At 37.0% G+C, this 15,073-nt stretch overlaps 2 protein-coding genes across 5 annotated transcripts in view; both read right to left on the reverse strand.

Annotated features, from left to right (window-relative positions):
* The window catches only part of LOC115245885 (E3 ubiquitin-protein ligase RNF19A-like), a 19,761-nt gene extending 17,384 nt beyond the window's left edge, over positions 1–2,377 (reverse strand). For 2 of the 4 annotated variants that reach the window (XM_029824379.1, XM_029824380.1), the window contains exon 1: positions 1,966–2,377. The gene's annotated coding sequence lies outside the window, so the exon portion shown is untranslated. The other 2 variants (XM_029824382.1, XM_029824381.1) reach the window with 1 other exon arrangement.
* Positions 2,378–2,502: 125 nt separating this feature from the next.
* Positions 2,503–4,274, reverse strand: LOC115245889 (dihydroorotate dehydrogenase (quinone)). Its single transcript, XM_029824385.1, has 2 exons — positions 3,577–4,274; positions 2,503–3,511 (listed from the first exon to the last, which is right to left on the reverse strand). The coding sequence occupies exons 1-2, from the start codon at positions 3,926–3,928 to the stop codon at positions 2,685–2,687; spliced, it is 1,179 nt and encodes a 392-aa protein (XP_029680245.1). The 5' UTR covers positions 3,929–4,274; the 3' UTR covers positions 2,503–2,684.
* Between the last annotated feature and the right edge of the window lie 10,799 nt (positions 4,275–15,073).

Raw genomic sequence — 15,073 nt, forward strand, 5'->3', positions numbered from 1 at the left:
ACACACACACACACACACACACGCACGCACGCACGCACACACACACACACACACACACACACACACACACACACACACACACACACACACACACACACACACACACACACACACACACACACACACACACACACACACACACACACACACACACACACACACACACACACACACACACACACACACACACACACACACACACACACACACACACACACACACACACACACACACACACACACACACACACACACACACACACACACACACGCACGCACACACACACACACACACACACACACACACACGCACACACACACACACATTTCTTTTTATGTATGTGAGAGGGCTTACTTATATATTTAAACTTTATATGTGTTAAAAAATGTAAAATAATCTTGTCAGATTACAGTAATATTACACACATTTCTATATTTTATTTTCAATAATTTAAAATAACATTATTTTGTGCAGATTAAATTAAAATAACTGTTTTGTAAATACATATAACAGTTTTTCACAATTGGTGCGTGTACTTAGCACCCTTTTTTATCTTTTTTAAAAAAGATAAGTTTTTAGGGTATCTATATCGAGCTCTGCTTAAGGATGTTTTGGCTGTACAATAGTAGCAAAAAACTGTCAAAATTAACAAAAAAAAAAACATATTTCTTAAGTATATACTGTTCGAAAAATTAAATGAATAAATCCGGATTATAAAAATAATTAAAGTATCACAAAATAATATGGTTTTTGACGTCTTCATAAAAGAAAATTGTTGTAATTAATATTTTTTCTAATTTATGACAAAAACTTGATCATGAATACCTCCTGAAATCAACTGCAAGAAACAAAAAAAACGAGTGATTTGCAAAAAGAGAAAAAGAGATAGATAATATTTTTCTACAATTTTTAGTAAATAACTTTTAAACGAGTAAAGCGGGGAGCACACACTTTTGCATAAACACATAATCATAAGCATAAGGAATTTGATTGGTCAATTTCCTTATGCATAAGGAAATAGACCAATCAATTTCCTTATACTTATGATTATGCGTTTATGCAAAAGTGTGTGCTCCCCGCTTATGTGGATCTAAATCAAGTTTTGCACAAATATTTATTAGTTTTCTTAATATATGTGAAAATTTTTGTTTCGCTGGCAATGTTTTTTCCTTGTCAAATTTGTCAATAAGTGCTACAATACGCGATTTTTCATAAGAAGAATCAATAGTAACTTTAAATTTAAATAATTTCCAAATCGTTAAGAGAATTGTGCTCAGGTTTTGTACAGATATTCAGAAGAAATAATAGAATAGACTACGAAGTTTTCATGCTTTTGTCAATGTTTTGATATATGACACATACATCTTAAAGCAAACCTCATAAGATCAACTGATTAATAACAAAAACGCGTTGCACTTTTCCAACGAATTAATAGATAGCTAGAATTAATAAATGGCACAATCGTATCGAAATTAGATATGACGCGGTCAATTAGACCTCTATTCCGCGGGTATGATTTAAAACGTGGCACCGTCCATTGCGGGAGAGTTTTATTGCCAAAGACGCAAAGTATGCGGTGAATCTTCGCGATGAAAATTCCTCATAACTGTCACAGAAATATCAAAAATCACTGTCACATATCGGATGTCGAATAATTGCCATTAGTACACAAACGTGCTCCGAGAATAGTATGCATCGAAGATTCTGTTTACCAGTGGAAAACGCGCATTACGTCGTTCTCTGCGTCAACGTGTGTTACAAGGACGAACGATTTTTTTCCTGGTCTCGCGAAAAGAATGCACGATGAGATAAGGTGCGGCGGATTCGTTCGCGGATTTTATCTCGCGCCGCGAATACCTCGCGCGTCGATAATCAGCACTCGTGCAGGTGCGAACGAGCCGAGGAACGTGACTCACTCTCTCCCGAGACACGGACAATGTGCGCGATCGGAACGGGAACACGTACCTTTATCGTGCTACCGAATCTAACCAGCTGGACCGCCGAGATGTACGACACCGCGATACTTTGCGATAGGATGCCCGAATCGCACAGGACTGGACGAATATCCGTGCAATTTGTTGGTTAAGGATGTTCACTTGACACAACAGCTGACTGTTCCGTTCACGATGGTATTACGGGAGAGAGCTTGAGATCAACTGAGATAGCTACGCGCAACCGCGATTCGGGATGCGCTTTGGCAACGCCACCAAGCAGTGATGATCAACATTACATATGTCTTCAAGAAATTCAAAATGACGGAAGCGGTGCGATTAGTGACACGGATATAATACAATGCTAGTAAAATAATTATTAAAATGAATAAAGTTATTAATAATTAAAATAATCAATAATATAAAATAATTAATAATTATTTAAGAACGGATTTGATCTCTATAAGTCATAAATTATAAGGAGGAAAACAGCCTGTGTATATATAAAAAAACGATCTTATTAATATAACAACGGTTAGATATATCGCAAAATATAGATTGGTACATATAATATTGACAATATATAACTTTAATTGACTTTAATACAAACATAACTAATTAATCTTATTTAATTACAATATAATCAACCGTGTATAATATTTTTTATCTATTGCGCATTCTATATACATTGCATTGAATAATATATATTCGTGTATATAAAGGGGCATTAGAATTATGTACAATAAGATATATTCATCTATTCTTGGTATCCTTGCCAACTGCATCAGCCACAGAAGAAAAACCATTAGTTTCAAGTATCTCACATAATTCCCGTTTAATTTTGCCTACTATTGGCGGTCCATTATACACATACGAAGTATAAAGTTGTACTAAGGAAGCACCAGCTTTTATTTTGACATAAGCGTCAGCACCAGAAAAGATACCACCTACACCAATAATTGGGATGCTGCCATACGTTCGTCTATACATATCAGAAATGGTAGCGGTAGAAATATCTGCAAGAGGTGCACCACTAAGACCGCCACTTTCTTCCTTATTTGGATTAATCAAATTCGGTCGCATGATTGTTGTATTGCACAAAACTAGACCATCAACTTTAGATTTCTTTCTTAAAATTACATCTGCTACATCTTGTCGTTCAAGATCTGACAAATCTGGTGCCAGCTTTAAAAGCAATGGCTGCTTGCTACCAATCAATTCTCTTGTTACATTTATTCTAGTTAGTAATTCTTCTAAATTTTTCTTGTTTTGCAAGGATCTTAAGCCTGGAGTGTTAGGACTAGATATATTGATCACAAAATAATCCGCCACATCCATAAATCTTTTTATGCCGTTAATGTAATCTTGAACTGCATCCTCTCTCTTTGTCTCTTTGTTTTTCCCTAAATTCACCCCAATAATACCATCAAAATTCATCTCTTTCAGTTTCTTAAGATGTTCCCATACAACATCATGACCATCACTGTTAAACCCATATCTATTTACAACTGCATTATCTTCCGGTAGTCTAAAGACTCTGGGTTTTGGATTACCAGGCTGTGCTTGAGGTGTCACAGATCCTGCAAATTATAAGATAATTATTTTATTACATATATTATTTACAATTATTATACACAGATTTTACCTATTTCTACAAAACTAAAGCCAATTTTATGCAATCCTTTTACTGCCTCTCCTTGTTTATCAAATCCTGCGGCCATGCCAATTGGATTCTTAAACTGCAAACCCAGCACAGTAGTTTGAAGTAAACTGGGATCTTCTGTTGTCTGCTTCGATACAAGACCCCATTTCAGAGATTTCACTGCAAGATTGTGGGCAGTTTCTGGATCTATCAACTGAGCTAGCGGTATAACTACTTCGCTGTAAAATCTTTCGTTGCCCTGATAGAGTGAGATACCACCAAATAAAGCAACGGCACTGCTTGTCACAGTGAAAAGTGATTTAAGTTTTGCCTTGTTGCTTAATCGTTGTGCCATCTTAGCATTTAAAACATTTATTCGGACTTGCAAAAATTATCCCGAACCACAATTGATATATGCAAATATAAAATTCAGTTTCATTGAAATGTCTAAACCAGAACTCACTTGTTTGTTATCTAAATGTGGTTAGATGAAATTAAATTAGTAATTCTTATTAAATGTATAAAGATTGCAATATCACAAATATATGTATGATAATTTCTTAAACATCATTTTCAAGTAACTATAACAAATCACTATCGAAACATTTCAAATGAAGATAAAAACAAATATGTAAACTACAAATAAGCATAGCGGCTAGCGGCCTTAGAACATATATAAATGGAAGGGGAATAGCAGGCTGAAAAGTGTCGGAAGGAAGCGAGAAAGAAAATGTAGTTGCCTCTCTTGGGAGTAACTACACATACAAGCATCGTGTTTGTAGTATACATACTTTTGTGTACACACACATGGCCGTGCATGCGCACTTTTGAGCAGAGTTACTCACAAGAGAGAGGCAACTATTATTTCCTTTCTTACTTCCTTCCGACATGTTTTTCTATCGGAAAACAAAGGCATTCCCCTTCCATTTATATATGTTCTAAGCTAGCCGCACCGACAAGATATTGGCCGTGTTCCGAGTTCCGATATTCACTGCCAGTACTGAAAATCTATAGTATATGTGACGTAAACTATAGATTTTCAGTAGGCAGTGAATATCGGAACACGGCCATTGTTAAGGCCATCACACACAAAATTCCGTAAGGACATAAGACGTAAGCGTAAGAAAATGGACCAATCCCAATGGAGTATTTGGCTCTCCGTAACCCCTCCACTTTTACGGAAAGCCCAATACTTGATTGAGATTGGCCAATTTTCTTACGCTTGCGTCTTATGTCCTTACGAAATTTTGTGTGTGATGGCCTTTAAGCGGGGAGCACACACTTTTGCATAAGCGCATAATCATAAACATAAGGAAATTGATTGGTCAATTTCGTTATGCATAAGAAAATGGACCAATCAATTTCCTTATGCTTGTGATTATGCGCTTATGCAAAAGTGTATGCTCCCCGCTTTAAGCCTATCACACACAAATTGACATAAGTGCATATGCATAGCATAAGACCGTCTAGACCAATGAGTATCGAAATAAAATCGCCATATTGATTTACATAGCATGCTCATTGGTCCAGACAATCTTATGCTATGCATATGCAGCTATGCCAATTTATGTGTGATAGGCTTTAGGCTGCGTTCGGAAACATCACCCGTGTGCGCACGAGCGTCGTTCTATCTTTGTTTAACTTTTGGTACATAACAAAGATAGAACTCGTGTGCATACAGGTGATGTTTCCGTACGCAGCCTTAGGGCCACCGCACAAGCTCTTCCGTAACGCGTTACGTTACGTTAAGTACTAACCGTAAACTTAGATTCGTCCGTAACCTTAAACTTCAGTCAACGCACAGAGAAAAAAGTAACGTAACAAAAGCATACTACGTTACCTTTTTCTCTGTGCGTTGACTGAAGTTTAAGGTTACGGACGAATCTAAGTTTACGGTTAGTACTTAACGTAACGTAACGCGTTACGGAAGAGCTTGTGCGGTGGCCCTAAGGCTGCGTACGGAAACATCACCTGTATGCACACGAGTTCTATCTTTGTTATGTACCAAAAGTTAAACAAAGATAGAACGACGCTCGTGCGCACACGGGTTTAACCAAAGCGAACATGCAAAACGCATTTGGTGTCAAATATTCTTAAAACAACCTGCTCACGAACTGACCGCCTCTGGCTAACTAACTATTGTAGCACTAACTACTATTATAAAATACAACCCTAACAGCACATGTAGATTCTGAGAATGTTCGGAGGATATCGCAAAAGTATATTGCGTATATTCTCAGAACATTCGAAATACGTACTATGACATACTGAGTACGTACTAAAAATGCTCTAATGTCCTCCTATTTTAGTTTATAGTATATACTGAGAATATCTTATGGTATATCCATAGAATGTCGCCAGTATATAATCAACAAAAAGATTTTGCAAAATAAAGTTTTTATCGGTAAAACAGACCCTTTGGGATCCCCTTAAGAGTTGGATTAGGTTAGGTTAGGTTATATTAATTTGTACTCTTAATTATTTATGTTTTAACAAATATATATTTTTATTTATATATAACAAATATATATTTTTCATAAAAATATATATGATAATATATAATATTTATACATTATTTTTATATGTTATATAATATATAATACTTTTTATCTTTTTAATACATTTATATTTGGAATGTAATCTTTGGAATATAATATCTTAAAATTATAATAATTTTATTATTGTCTGTGGAAGTCTTATGACTTAATAAGAAACTTTTAATTCAAAATAAATTTAGAATGTCTTAAAAATAAACTTTACTTATAAAAATAAAAACAAATAAATTTTAAAAATATACTTTAGAAATAAACGCGGAGTATGAAAAGTTCACTCATTCTTGATGAATGTTTTTGTGCTCTCTTTCCTTACGTTCTAGAAAATAGACTTATCGCATCGTCAAAAATTAAAAAATATGGTAAATATAGCGAATAGGGGACCCAGCCCCAATGACCTTATTGTAAGCGGAATTGTTTACAACAATTATCTGTGTTTATGAACGGAGAAACATGCATAATTTTTTCATAATGATAATAAATTTCAATAAAAAAAATAATAATAATAATAATTGTAGCATTATTGCAGACGGGTACAACAATGTATTATTTAATGTAAATATTTTACATGCTCTACGAGTTTTATTGGCTTGAAATTTCGTGGGCAACATTTACCTTTGGCTTTAACCAAATCAAATTTTGAAGTTTGTTTCTCATAGAATTGCGCCTGCAGGTGATTGTAGTAATAATTATTTTGTTTATAGTTGAAAAATAAACAAATAAATTAACAACAAATAAATTAGTGAAACTACGAAATGTTAACTAACAAGAAACGTAATTAAAGTAGGCAATCAGGAGCAAGCGCAGTGTGTAGGGCGCAATTAGATTTATTGAGAATAGAAAATTATATGTAAATCAAATTCGCGAACGTTTCGGTCTTTTTTAAGACCCTCTTCAGCGCAAAACAAAATCGATCATTCTATTCCGCTGCGAAGTGTGCGCCGCCGCACACTACTAGGCGCGCGACTCACCGACGTGCGCCCGGCTAAAAGTCGGCGCTGATTGACCAGACTTTACTCAATAATAACTCCTTTATAAAGCGTTATATAAAAAAATGTTACAGGACTTTTCTGTTCAAAATAACACCCTCTACTTATTACCGATAAGGCGAAATCCCTTAAGAGGGGAATATAGAAATGAGAGATATAAGAGAGCGAGCGAAGAGAAGAAGAGTAGAGTATAGTGGAAGGACAGTAAGAAGACAGTGAGAATTGTGAAGGCGAGCGTGCCAGATAAAACAGGAACAAAGGCGACTAATATTTAGTTCTTGGCTTATAGGCCATTATTTCTTTGTTACGGTAGATATTAACGGTTGCGATTTAAAGCGAGCGTGCTGAGATCGTAGTCAGAAACGAATAAGCGGAAAGGGCTCCGACCTGATATCGGAGCACCGGCCACGTGGCCATTTATACGAATCCTTTCGATTCTCAAATATAACGGTCAATTAATATTTATTTGACTCTTTCGGTTATTTTGCCCTTCTTAAAGAATTCCTAAATCAGGACCTTACAGTCCAAACTACATCAGAAGCGGGATAAAAGACCTTATAATCGCATAGTGAGTGAAACGGAGGCCGGACATTTTCTTCGCTCGCTGCGCAGAAGTGTGTGTGTCGCACTACGGAGCAAAACGCGTGGAGTAGGACAATAAAAGAATTGGAGTCGCAAAATCAGAGCCGGCGTTAATTGGTGGGTACTGGTGACCTACAAAAATCCAAATTGGAGGTACGTACGGCTATTTACGCAGTGAAGATCGAAAAAAAAACAACATATATTCGGCAAGGTACGTTCTAGAAGGTTCTCGAGGAATCAAAGCGTAACGGATTTTAGCAGATAATCACGTGATAGTATTGGAATTCGAGATCTGTGATACCGACCCATAAATAATCGAATGACTTTGAAATATCGACTTGATTATCGATCGCGATTTACTGTGCTTCCTTATCTCGGTTAATCGGCATAGACCGGGCGCTCGCTAGACTTATCTACGGGCGGCAGTGACTTACTCCAATAATGAGTCGGGTACAATTGGAGCAATTGAATGTAGAGGGGCTGCGCGAGGTAGCTCGACAACAGAATTTGGATATTCGAGGTTCACGGGCCGCGTTACTCGACCGTTTAACGGAACATTTCGAGAAAAACGGATGGCCGGAAAATATCGTTAATGCGGGACCGAATACAGAAGATAGATATACGACGGAGGAGGAGGCCCCCCATCCTCAAGGACCGATAGGAGGAGCCTCTAATAATACGGACCGACCCTTTTCTACTGGCTCGCAATCGACTGATCATCTGAGAAATCCAGGGAGAAATCCACCAACGAGAGGCGGATTCAACCCTTCTGTCCAGGAAATAGTACAAGCAGTATTGCAAGCGCTGGACACAAACCGAGCGCAGCAACCACAGGCAAATACCCATGCACCGAGACAGAAGATGTTGGGACACTCACCATTTCCAAGCACAGACTCTCAAGCAAATGGCTTTCAAAATTGGAACCAAATTAAATTCGCAACAAAACTAATTCCTTCTTTCGCAGGAAAAGAAGACGAAAATGTGATAGCGTGGATTGACCGAATCAATAGCATTGCTCGGATGTATCACCTTCCCGAGGAAGTTCTGACTTTGGCAGCGGTCAACCAATTATCAGGCCGTGCGTTAAGCTGGTATAACCGACAGCCTATCGAATCAGTAGCCTCCTGGGACGAATTTAGATATCAGCTACGATCATATTTTGAACGTAAAGAAACAGTCACGATGATGCTATCCAGAGTCAATAGCCGTGTCTGGAAATCGCACGCGGAAAAATTAATAGATTACGCGGAAGACAAGCTAAAATTAATGTAATTTCTCAATCTTACAGAGAAAGAAAAAATTGAATTATTGGCTGGCGGAATAAAAGATTTCACATATCGACGGTTTGCTTTAAACACATGGGCCATCAACGTTCCAGAATTTATCGAACACATGCGGAAAATTACGGAGGACAGTATGACAAGGCGACGCCCTGGAATAAACAACAGCAGCAATTCAACATCCTCGGCGATACACGGTGAAAACGTCTGCTCTAACTGCAAGAAACCGGGACATGCGCTGAAGGACTGCCGAATAGCTACAAAAACCTGTTACAATTGCGGACAAATTGGCCACCTCAGGTCAGCTTGTCCCAAGAAGAAAACTACACAAGGATCGACAGTGAACCACCTTGATGAGGCTCCAGCAACGGAGACAAAGGAATCNNNNAAGAGGCAAACGATCCAGAAATGGCGGCATCCAGCGGAGTCTACACCATCGAACGAGAACCCCCTTATATATCCGTCTTTTGTTTTAGCAATAAAAATAAATCCTTTTGCGCCCTAATCGATACAGGTAGCCCTGTAAGCCTAATCAAACAATCGGTCTATAATAAGTATTTCTCGGAGAACAAACTGCTTCAAGTCAGAGGATACTCTAATTTCAAGGGCATAAATAATTCTAAAGTCACTATTCACGGAAGGATTCAGGATCAAATTTGCCTAGAGAAATGGAATGATCAGTGGTGGGATATTGCTTTATTAGTGATAGACGATACGACAATAACGTTCGATATGCTATTCGGGCGAGAATTTTTTATTGGCACTAAATTAGAATTAATTTATCAAAATGATAAATTTGAATTTGAGCATCCATCCGAGAATAAGTTATGGGTTGATCCGATCTTTTGTATTAACACAATAGAAGAAAAAGATCGTTATGATGTAATATATGAAAACCTAGACAAAAATTTAGCCGACAAAACTAAAAATCACTTGTTAGATATTTTTCATAAAACCGATAAACTAAAAATAGAACCTGTTAACGACGAATACTGTATACGGGTACATCTTAAAGATCATACATTATTTAGATACGCTCCGCGAAGATTTTCTATTATGGAAAAAAAAGAGTTGCACGAAATTACAGACGATTTGCTAAAGCGAAAGATTATTAAACCAAGTATTTCCCCATATTGTTCGAGAGTTGTGTTAGTAGACAAACGAAATGGACAAAAACGTATGTGTATAGATTTAAGACCGCTTAACCAAAGAGTTTCTCCACAGAAATATCCTTTTCCGATCATCGAAAATCAGCTAGATCAACTGTACGGAAAAGAAATATATACAAAGCTGGATCTAAAGGACGGTTTTCATCAAATAGATATCCATCCGGAGGATACAATATTTCGCGTTTGCGGTCCCACACGGACAATACGAATATATCAAAATGCCGTTCGGATATTCGGAGGCGCCGGCAGAGTTCCAGAAGAGAATTTTTTATATCTTTGAGCCTATGGTACGTAGCGGTAAATTACTTCTATATATGGACGATATTTTAATTGCAACAACCACGGTAACAGAAAATCTAAATATAATGGAGGAGGTATTGCTAGTGCTAAAGAAATATGACCTAGAATTAAATCTGGCTAAATGTCTGTTCTTGAAAAAAGAAATAGAGTATTTTGGGTATATAATCTCGGCCAACGGTATTACTCTAAATAAACGCCACATACAAACGATATTAGATTATAGCTACCCCAAAGACGCGAAACAACTACAGGGTTTTTTGGGTTTAAGTAGTTACTTTCGGAAATTCATAAAAGACTATGCCATAAAAGCTCGACCTTTACAACTGTTAACGAAAAAGGAAAATAAATTTAACTTTAATGAAGAATGCATAAAATTCTTTGAATTGTTAAAAAGGGAACTACCTCTTCACCCGTCTTACACATTTATAACCCAACAGCCGATACGGAATTACACACAGACGCAAGTACTCAAGGATTTGGCGCAATCTTGTTGCAAAAACAAAAGTCTGGTGTTACGGCGCCTATAACATACTTCAGCAAAGCTACCAATGATGCAGAGAAAAACTATCACAGTTTCGAATTGGAAACTTTGGCTATAGTAAAAGCCATCGAACGTTTTCATGTTTATTTACAAGGAATTTCGTTTAAAGTAATTACAGATTGCAACTCTTTAGCATTAGCAATAAAAAAGATTAACATTAACCCTCGAATTGCTCGCTGGACTCTGGCTCTCCAAAATTATAAATTTGAAGTAATACATCGCTCGGCCGAAAAAATGTCACACGTAGATTACCTAAGTCGGAATATAAATACAATTAATGCGATCACTGTAGAAGATGAACTTATGTTTAAGCAACTAAGCGATCCGAAACTTAAAGAAATTGCAGAAAACGTAGAATTAAAAGGTAGTAAATATTTTAATTTAATAGATGGTCTTCTATTCAAAAAATATCACGATAGAGATTTATTTGTTATACCGGAGAATATGGTAAATACTATAATACGTTTCAATCACGATGACATTGGTCATGCGGGATTAGACAAAACAATACACGCAATACTAACCCACTATTGGTTTCCATGTCTAAAGATAAAAGTACGACAATATATTGATAACTGCATCAAATGTTTAACATATTCTCTGGCGGCAGGAAAACCGGAAGGAGAAATGGAAATTGTTGAAAAAGAGACGGTACCCTTCCAAACACTACATATGGATCATTTTGGACCATTAGAAGAAACAAAAGATAAATTTAAATATGTACTACTTGTTGTCGATGCTTTTATCAAATTTGTATGACTCTTTGCGACAAAATCCACTGGAACGGATGAAGTTATCGAGCATCTAATGTTTTTATTTAATCTATTCGGCCGCTCTAAAAGAATCATTAGCGATCGAGGCACAGCCTTTTCATCTAACAATTTCTCTAAATTTGTAAAAAACAACAATATAAAACATGTTATGACCGCGGTAGCGTCACCCTGGGCCAATGGCCAAGTAGAAAGAGTGAATCGTTTCTTAAAATCTACATTAGCAAAAGTATCGGAAGACCCATCTGAATGGAAAAAAAATTTAGGGATCGTGCAATACGTCATTAATAATACTCTTCACAAATCAATCGGAGCAACTCCGAGTAAAGTCCTATTAGGCTATGAACAACACTATAAAGAGGATAATAAGCTGCGGGTATTAATCGATAAATTGCGTAAATTCCACCAAAACTTTGAAAACGAGAGAATGGAAGCCCGAGGGTCAGCTCAAATTGTAAACCGCGGAATACAAGAATACAACAAAATTCAATATGACAAACGGCACAAAAAGAATACGAAATACAATGTGGCAGACTTAGTACTCATTAAAATATTACAGCATAAACCAGGAATCAATATAAAATTGGCGCCAAAATTTAAAGGACCCTACCAAGTAAAGGCAATATTAAAAAAGAACCGTTTTGTGATTACAAAGGTACCAGGGTATAATATTACGCAAAAACCATTAAACACAATTCTGTCTGCAGATAAATTAAAACCATGGATCAGAATAGGAGAGCCTACAGATCCAAACAAAATCGATGATAATAGCGAGGATACATCTAGCGACAATTAAAGTAACGTAGTCTATAAGAAGAAAAAGAAATATATATATAATAAGTTAGATAATTAGTACATAGTAATAAGCATTCAGGTATATTATCAGCTTTATAGAAATAAGATATGCGAACAGAAATAACATAAGCGAATAAAAAATAAGATATGTGAATGCGCCAAATATTTAGAGCTAAGGTATAAGTATAAGTAGAAGTAGGAAATCCGCTTCGAGGACGAACAATATGTCAGGCTGGCCGAACTGTAAGATCCTGAGGCAAGGCCTACTAGGGGTCATACGAGTTAGGCCTATCTAGGGGCCATACGAGTTAGGTGTATAGTGATAACTCTAATTTCCTTTATTACCGATAATGCGAAATCCTTTAAGAGGGGAATATAGAAATGAGAGATATAAGAGAGCAAGCGAAGAGAAGAAGAGTAGAGTATAGTGGAAGGACAGTAAGAAGACAGTGAGAATTGTGAAGGCGAGCGTGCCAGATAAAACAGGAACAAAGGCGACTAATATTTAGTTCTTGGCTTATAGATCATTCTTTCTTTGTTACGGTAGATATTAACGGTTGCGATTTAAAGCGAGCATGCTGAGATCGTAGTCAGAAACGAATAAGCGGAAAGGGCTCCGACCTGATATCGGAGCACCGGAGCGTTATATATCGTTACTGTAAAATTTTTGTTTTTCGCGCTATAATCAACAAAAAGATTTTGTATAATAAAGCTTTTATCGGTAAAACAGACCTTTTGGGATCCCCTTAAGGGGAAGCGAGAGGGGGATTTAAGGCGACAGGAGGCACGAACCATCCATCTCTTCCGTGGCAGCGGCACTGTCGTGTCTGTGTAGGGCGTTTACACACTTCCTCAGCCCGACAAATAATTGTTAGAAAACAACATTTGCGGGTCTGAAAAAATATGCGAGGTACGAGTGGGAATCGTACCCGAGTCTTTCGCTTTCCGGGCAACTGCTCTTACCACTGAGCTATTCAGACCTCACACCTTACGCCACTTTAACACAGTACATACGACTCCAGAGCGATGTTGGAATCTCGCTCCATGGATGCAGTGCCGATTGCCACGGAGAGATGCCATCCCCAGCACGTCTCCAGAGCGGTCTTTTATTCGACTTTTATTCTTTCTATTCTTGTTTTCCTATATGATAATAAATTTATGTATTGTATTAACTATATATAGTGAAATATAAAAAGAAAATAACGTATTGTATATCTCATTTATGCTATTTTAAATAAAACTAAATAAATTTATTTATTTACGTGTAGAGAGATAAAAATAAAATAGAACAATAAATGTTGAACAAATACAAAAATATAATAATGACAATGAAAGAATAATGAATGAACAAAAGGAGAGAGAGAGAGAGAGAGAGAGAGAGAGAGAGAGAGAGAGAGAGAGAGAGAGAGAGAGAGAGAGAGAGAGAGAGAGAGAGAGAGAGAGAGAGAGAGAGAGAGAGAGAGAGAGAGAGAGAGAGAGAGAGAGAGAGAGAGAGAGAGAGAGAGAGAGAGAGAGAGAGAGAGAGAGAGAGAGAGAGAGAGAGAGAGAGAGAGAGAGAGAGAGAGAGAGAGAGAGAGAGAGAGAGAGAGAGAGAGAGAGAGAGAGAGAGAGAGAGAGAGAGAGAGAGAGAGAGAGAGAGAGAGAGAGAGAGAGAGAGAGAGAGAGAGAGAGAGAGAGAGAGAGAGAGAGAGAGAGAGAGAGAGAGAGAGAGAGAGAGAGAGAGAGAGAGAGAGAGAGAGAGAGAGAGAGAGAGAGAGAGAGAGAGAGAGAGAGAGAGAGAGAGAGAGAGAGAGAGAGAGAGAGAGAGAGAGAGAGAGAGAGAGAGAGAGAGAGAGAGAGAGAGAGAGAGAGAGAGAGAGAGAGAGAGAGAGAGAGAGAGAGAGAGAGAGAGAGAGAGAGAGAGAGAGAGAGAGAGAGAGAGAGAGAGAGAGAGAGAGAGAGAGAGAGCGATTAGAAAGAGAGATACAGAGAGAAACAGAGTAAGTGTATGATCGAAAGAAAGAAGATATTAGAAATTGCGATATGTTAGTGCATACATGTATATTACTCTCTCACGCATGAATTACAGTTTGGTAATTTAGCAATTAATTATTGTATATAAAGCAGTAAAAATATATTGTGATTTTGTCTCATTTCAATATATGAAACACAATGCAAAAGATTGCATTTTCTATTATACGATAATACTAGAAATGTCGGTATTATCGACATTTTTAGTTACGTTTACATGAGGGCGCTAACCCGTCGGAGTTCGCTCGTCGGTTTTGGATTCCCTTAAAGACAGCCTTACAAAAATCGCGTAGTTCAAAATCCATTGTACGCTATCGCTCTCTCAGGAAATATAACGGTCAAAATAAGAAGTAATAGTATAATTGATAATAACAGAAAAATGCAGTTACTCGAGAAAGAAAATTATTATATCGGTATATATTATATATATGTGTGTATAAAACTGTGAAATGTTACAATAATAAATTAATATCAACATAAATGAATGAAGAAGTATATATATACATATAATA

The sequence above is a fragment of the Formica exsecta genome, unplaced genomic scaffold (genome assembly GCF_003651465.1).
Source record: "Formica exsecta isolate Colony F162 unplaced genomic scaffold, ASM365146v1 scaffold135, whole genome shotgun sequence".
Taxonomy (NCBI): Eukaryota; Metazoa; Arthropoda; class Insecta; order Hymenoptera; family Formicidae; genus Formica; species Formica exsecta.

Coding starts and splice junctions, on each gene's coding strand:
- LOC115245889 (XM_029824385.1), bottom strand. CDS start 3,928: ATGGCACAACGATTAAGCAACAAGGCAAAACTTAAATCACTTTTCACT. Junction 3,512..3,576: donor CTTTAGTTTTGTAGAAATAG/GTAAAATCTGTG, acceptor TATAATTTGCAG/GATCTGTGACACCTCAAGCA.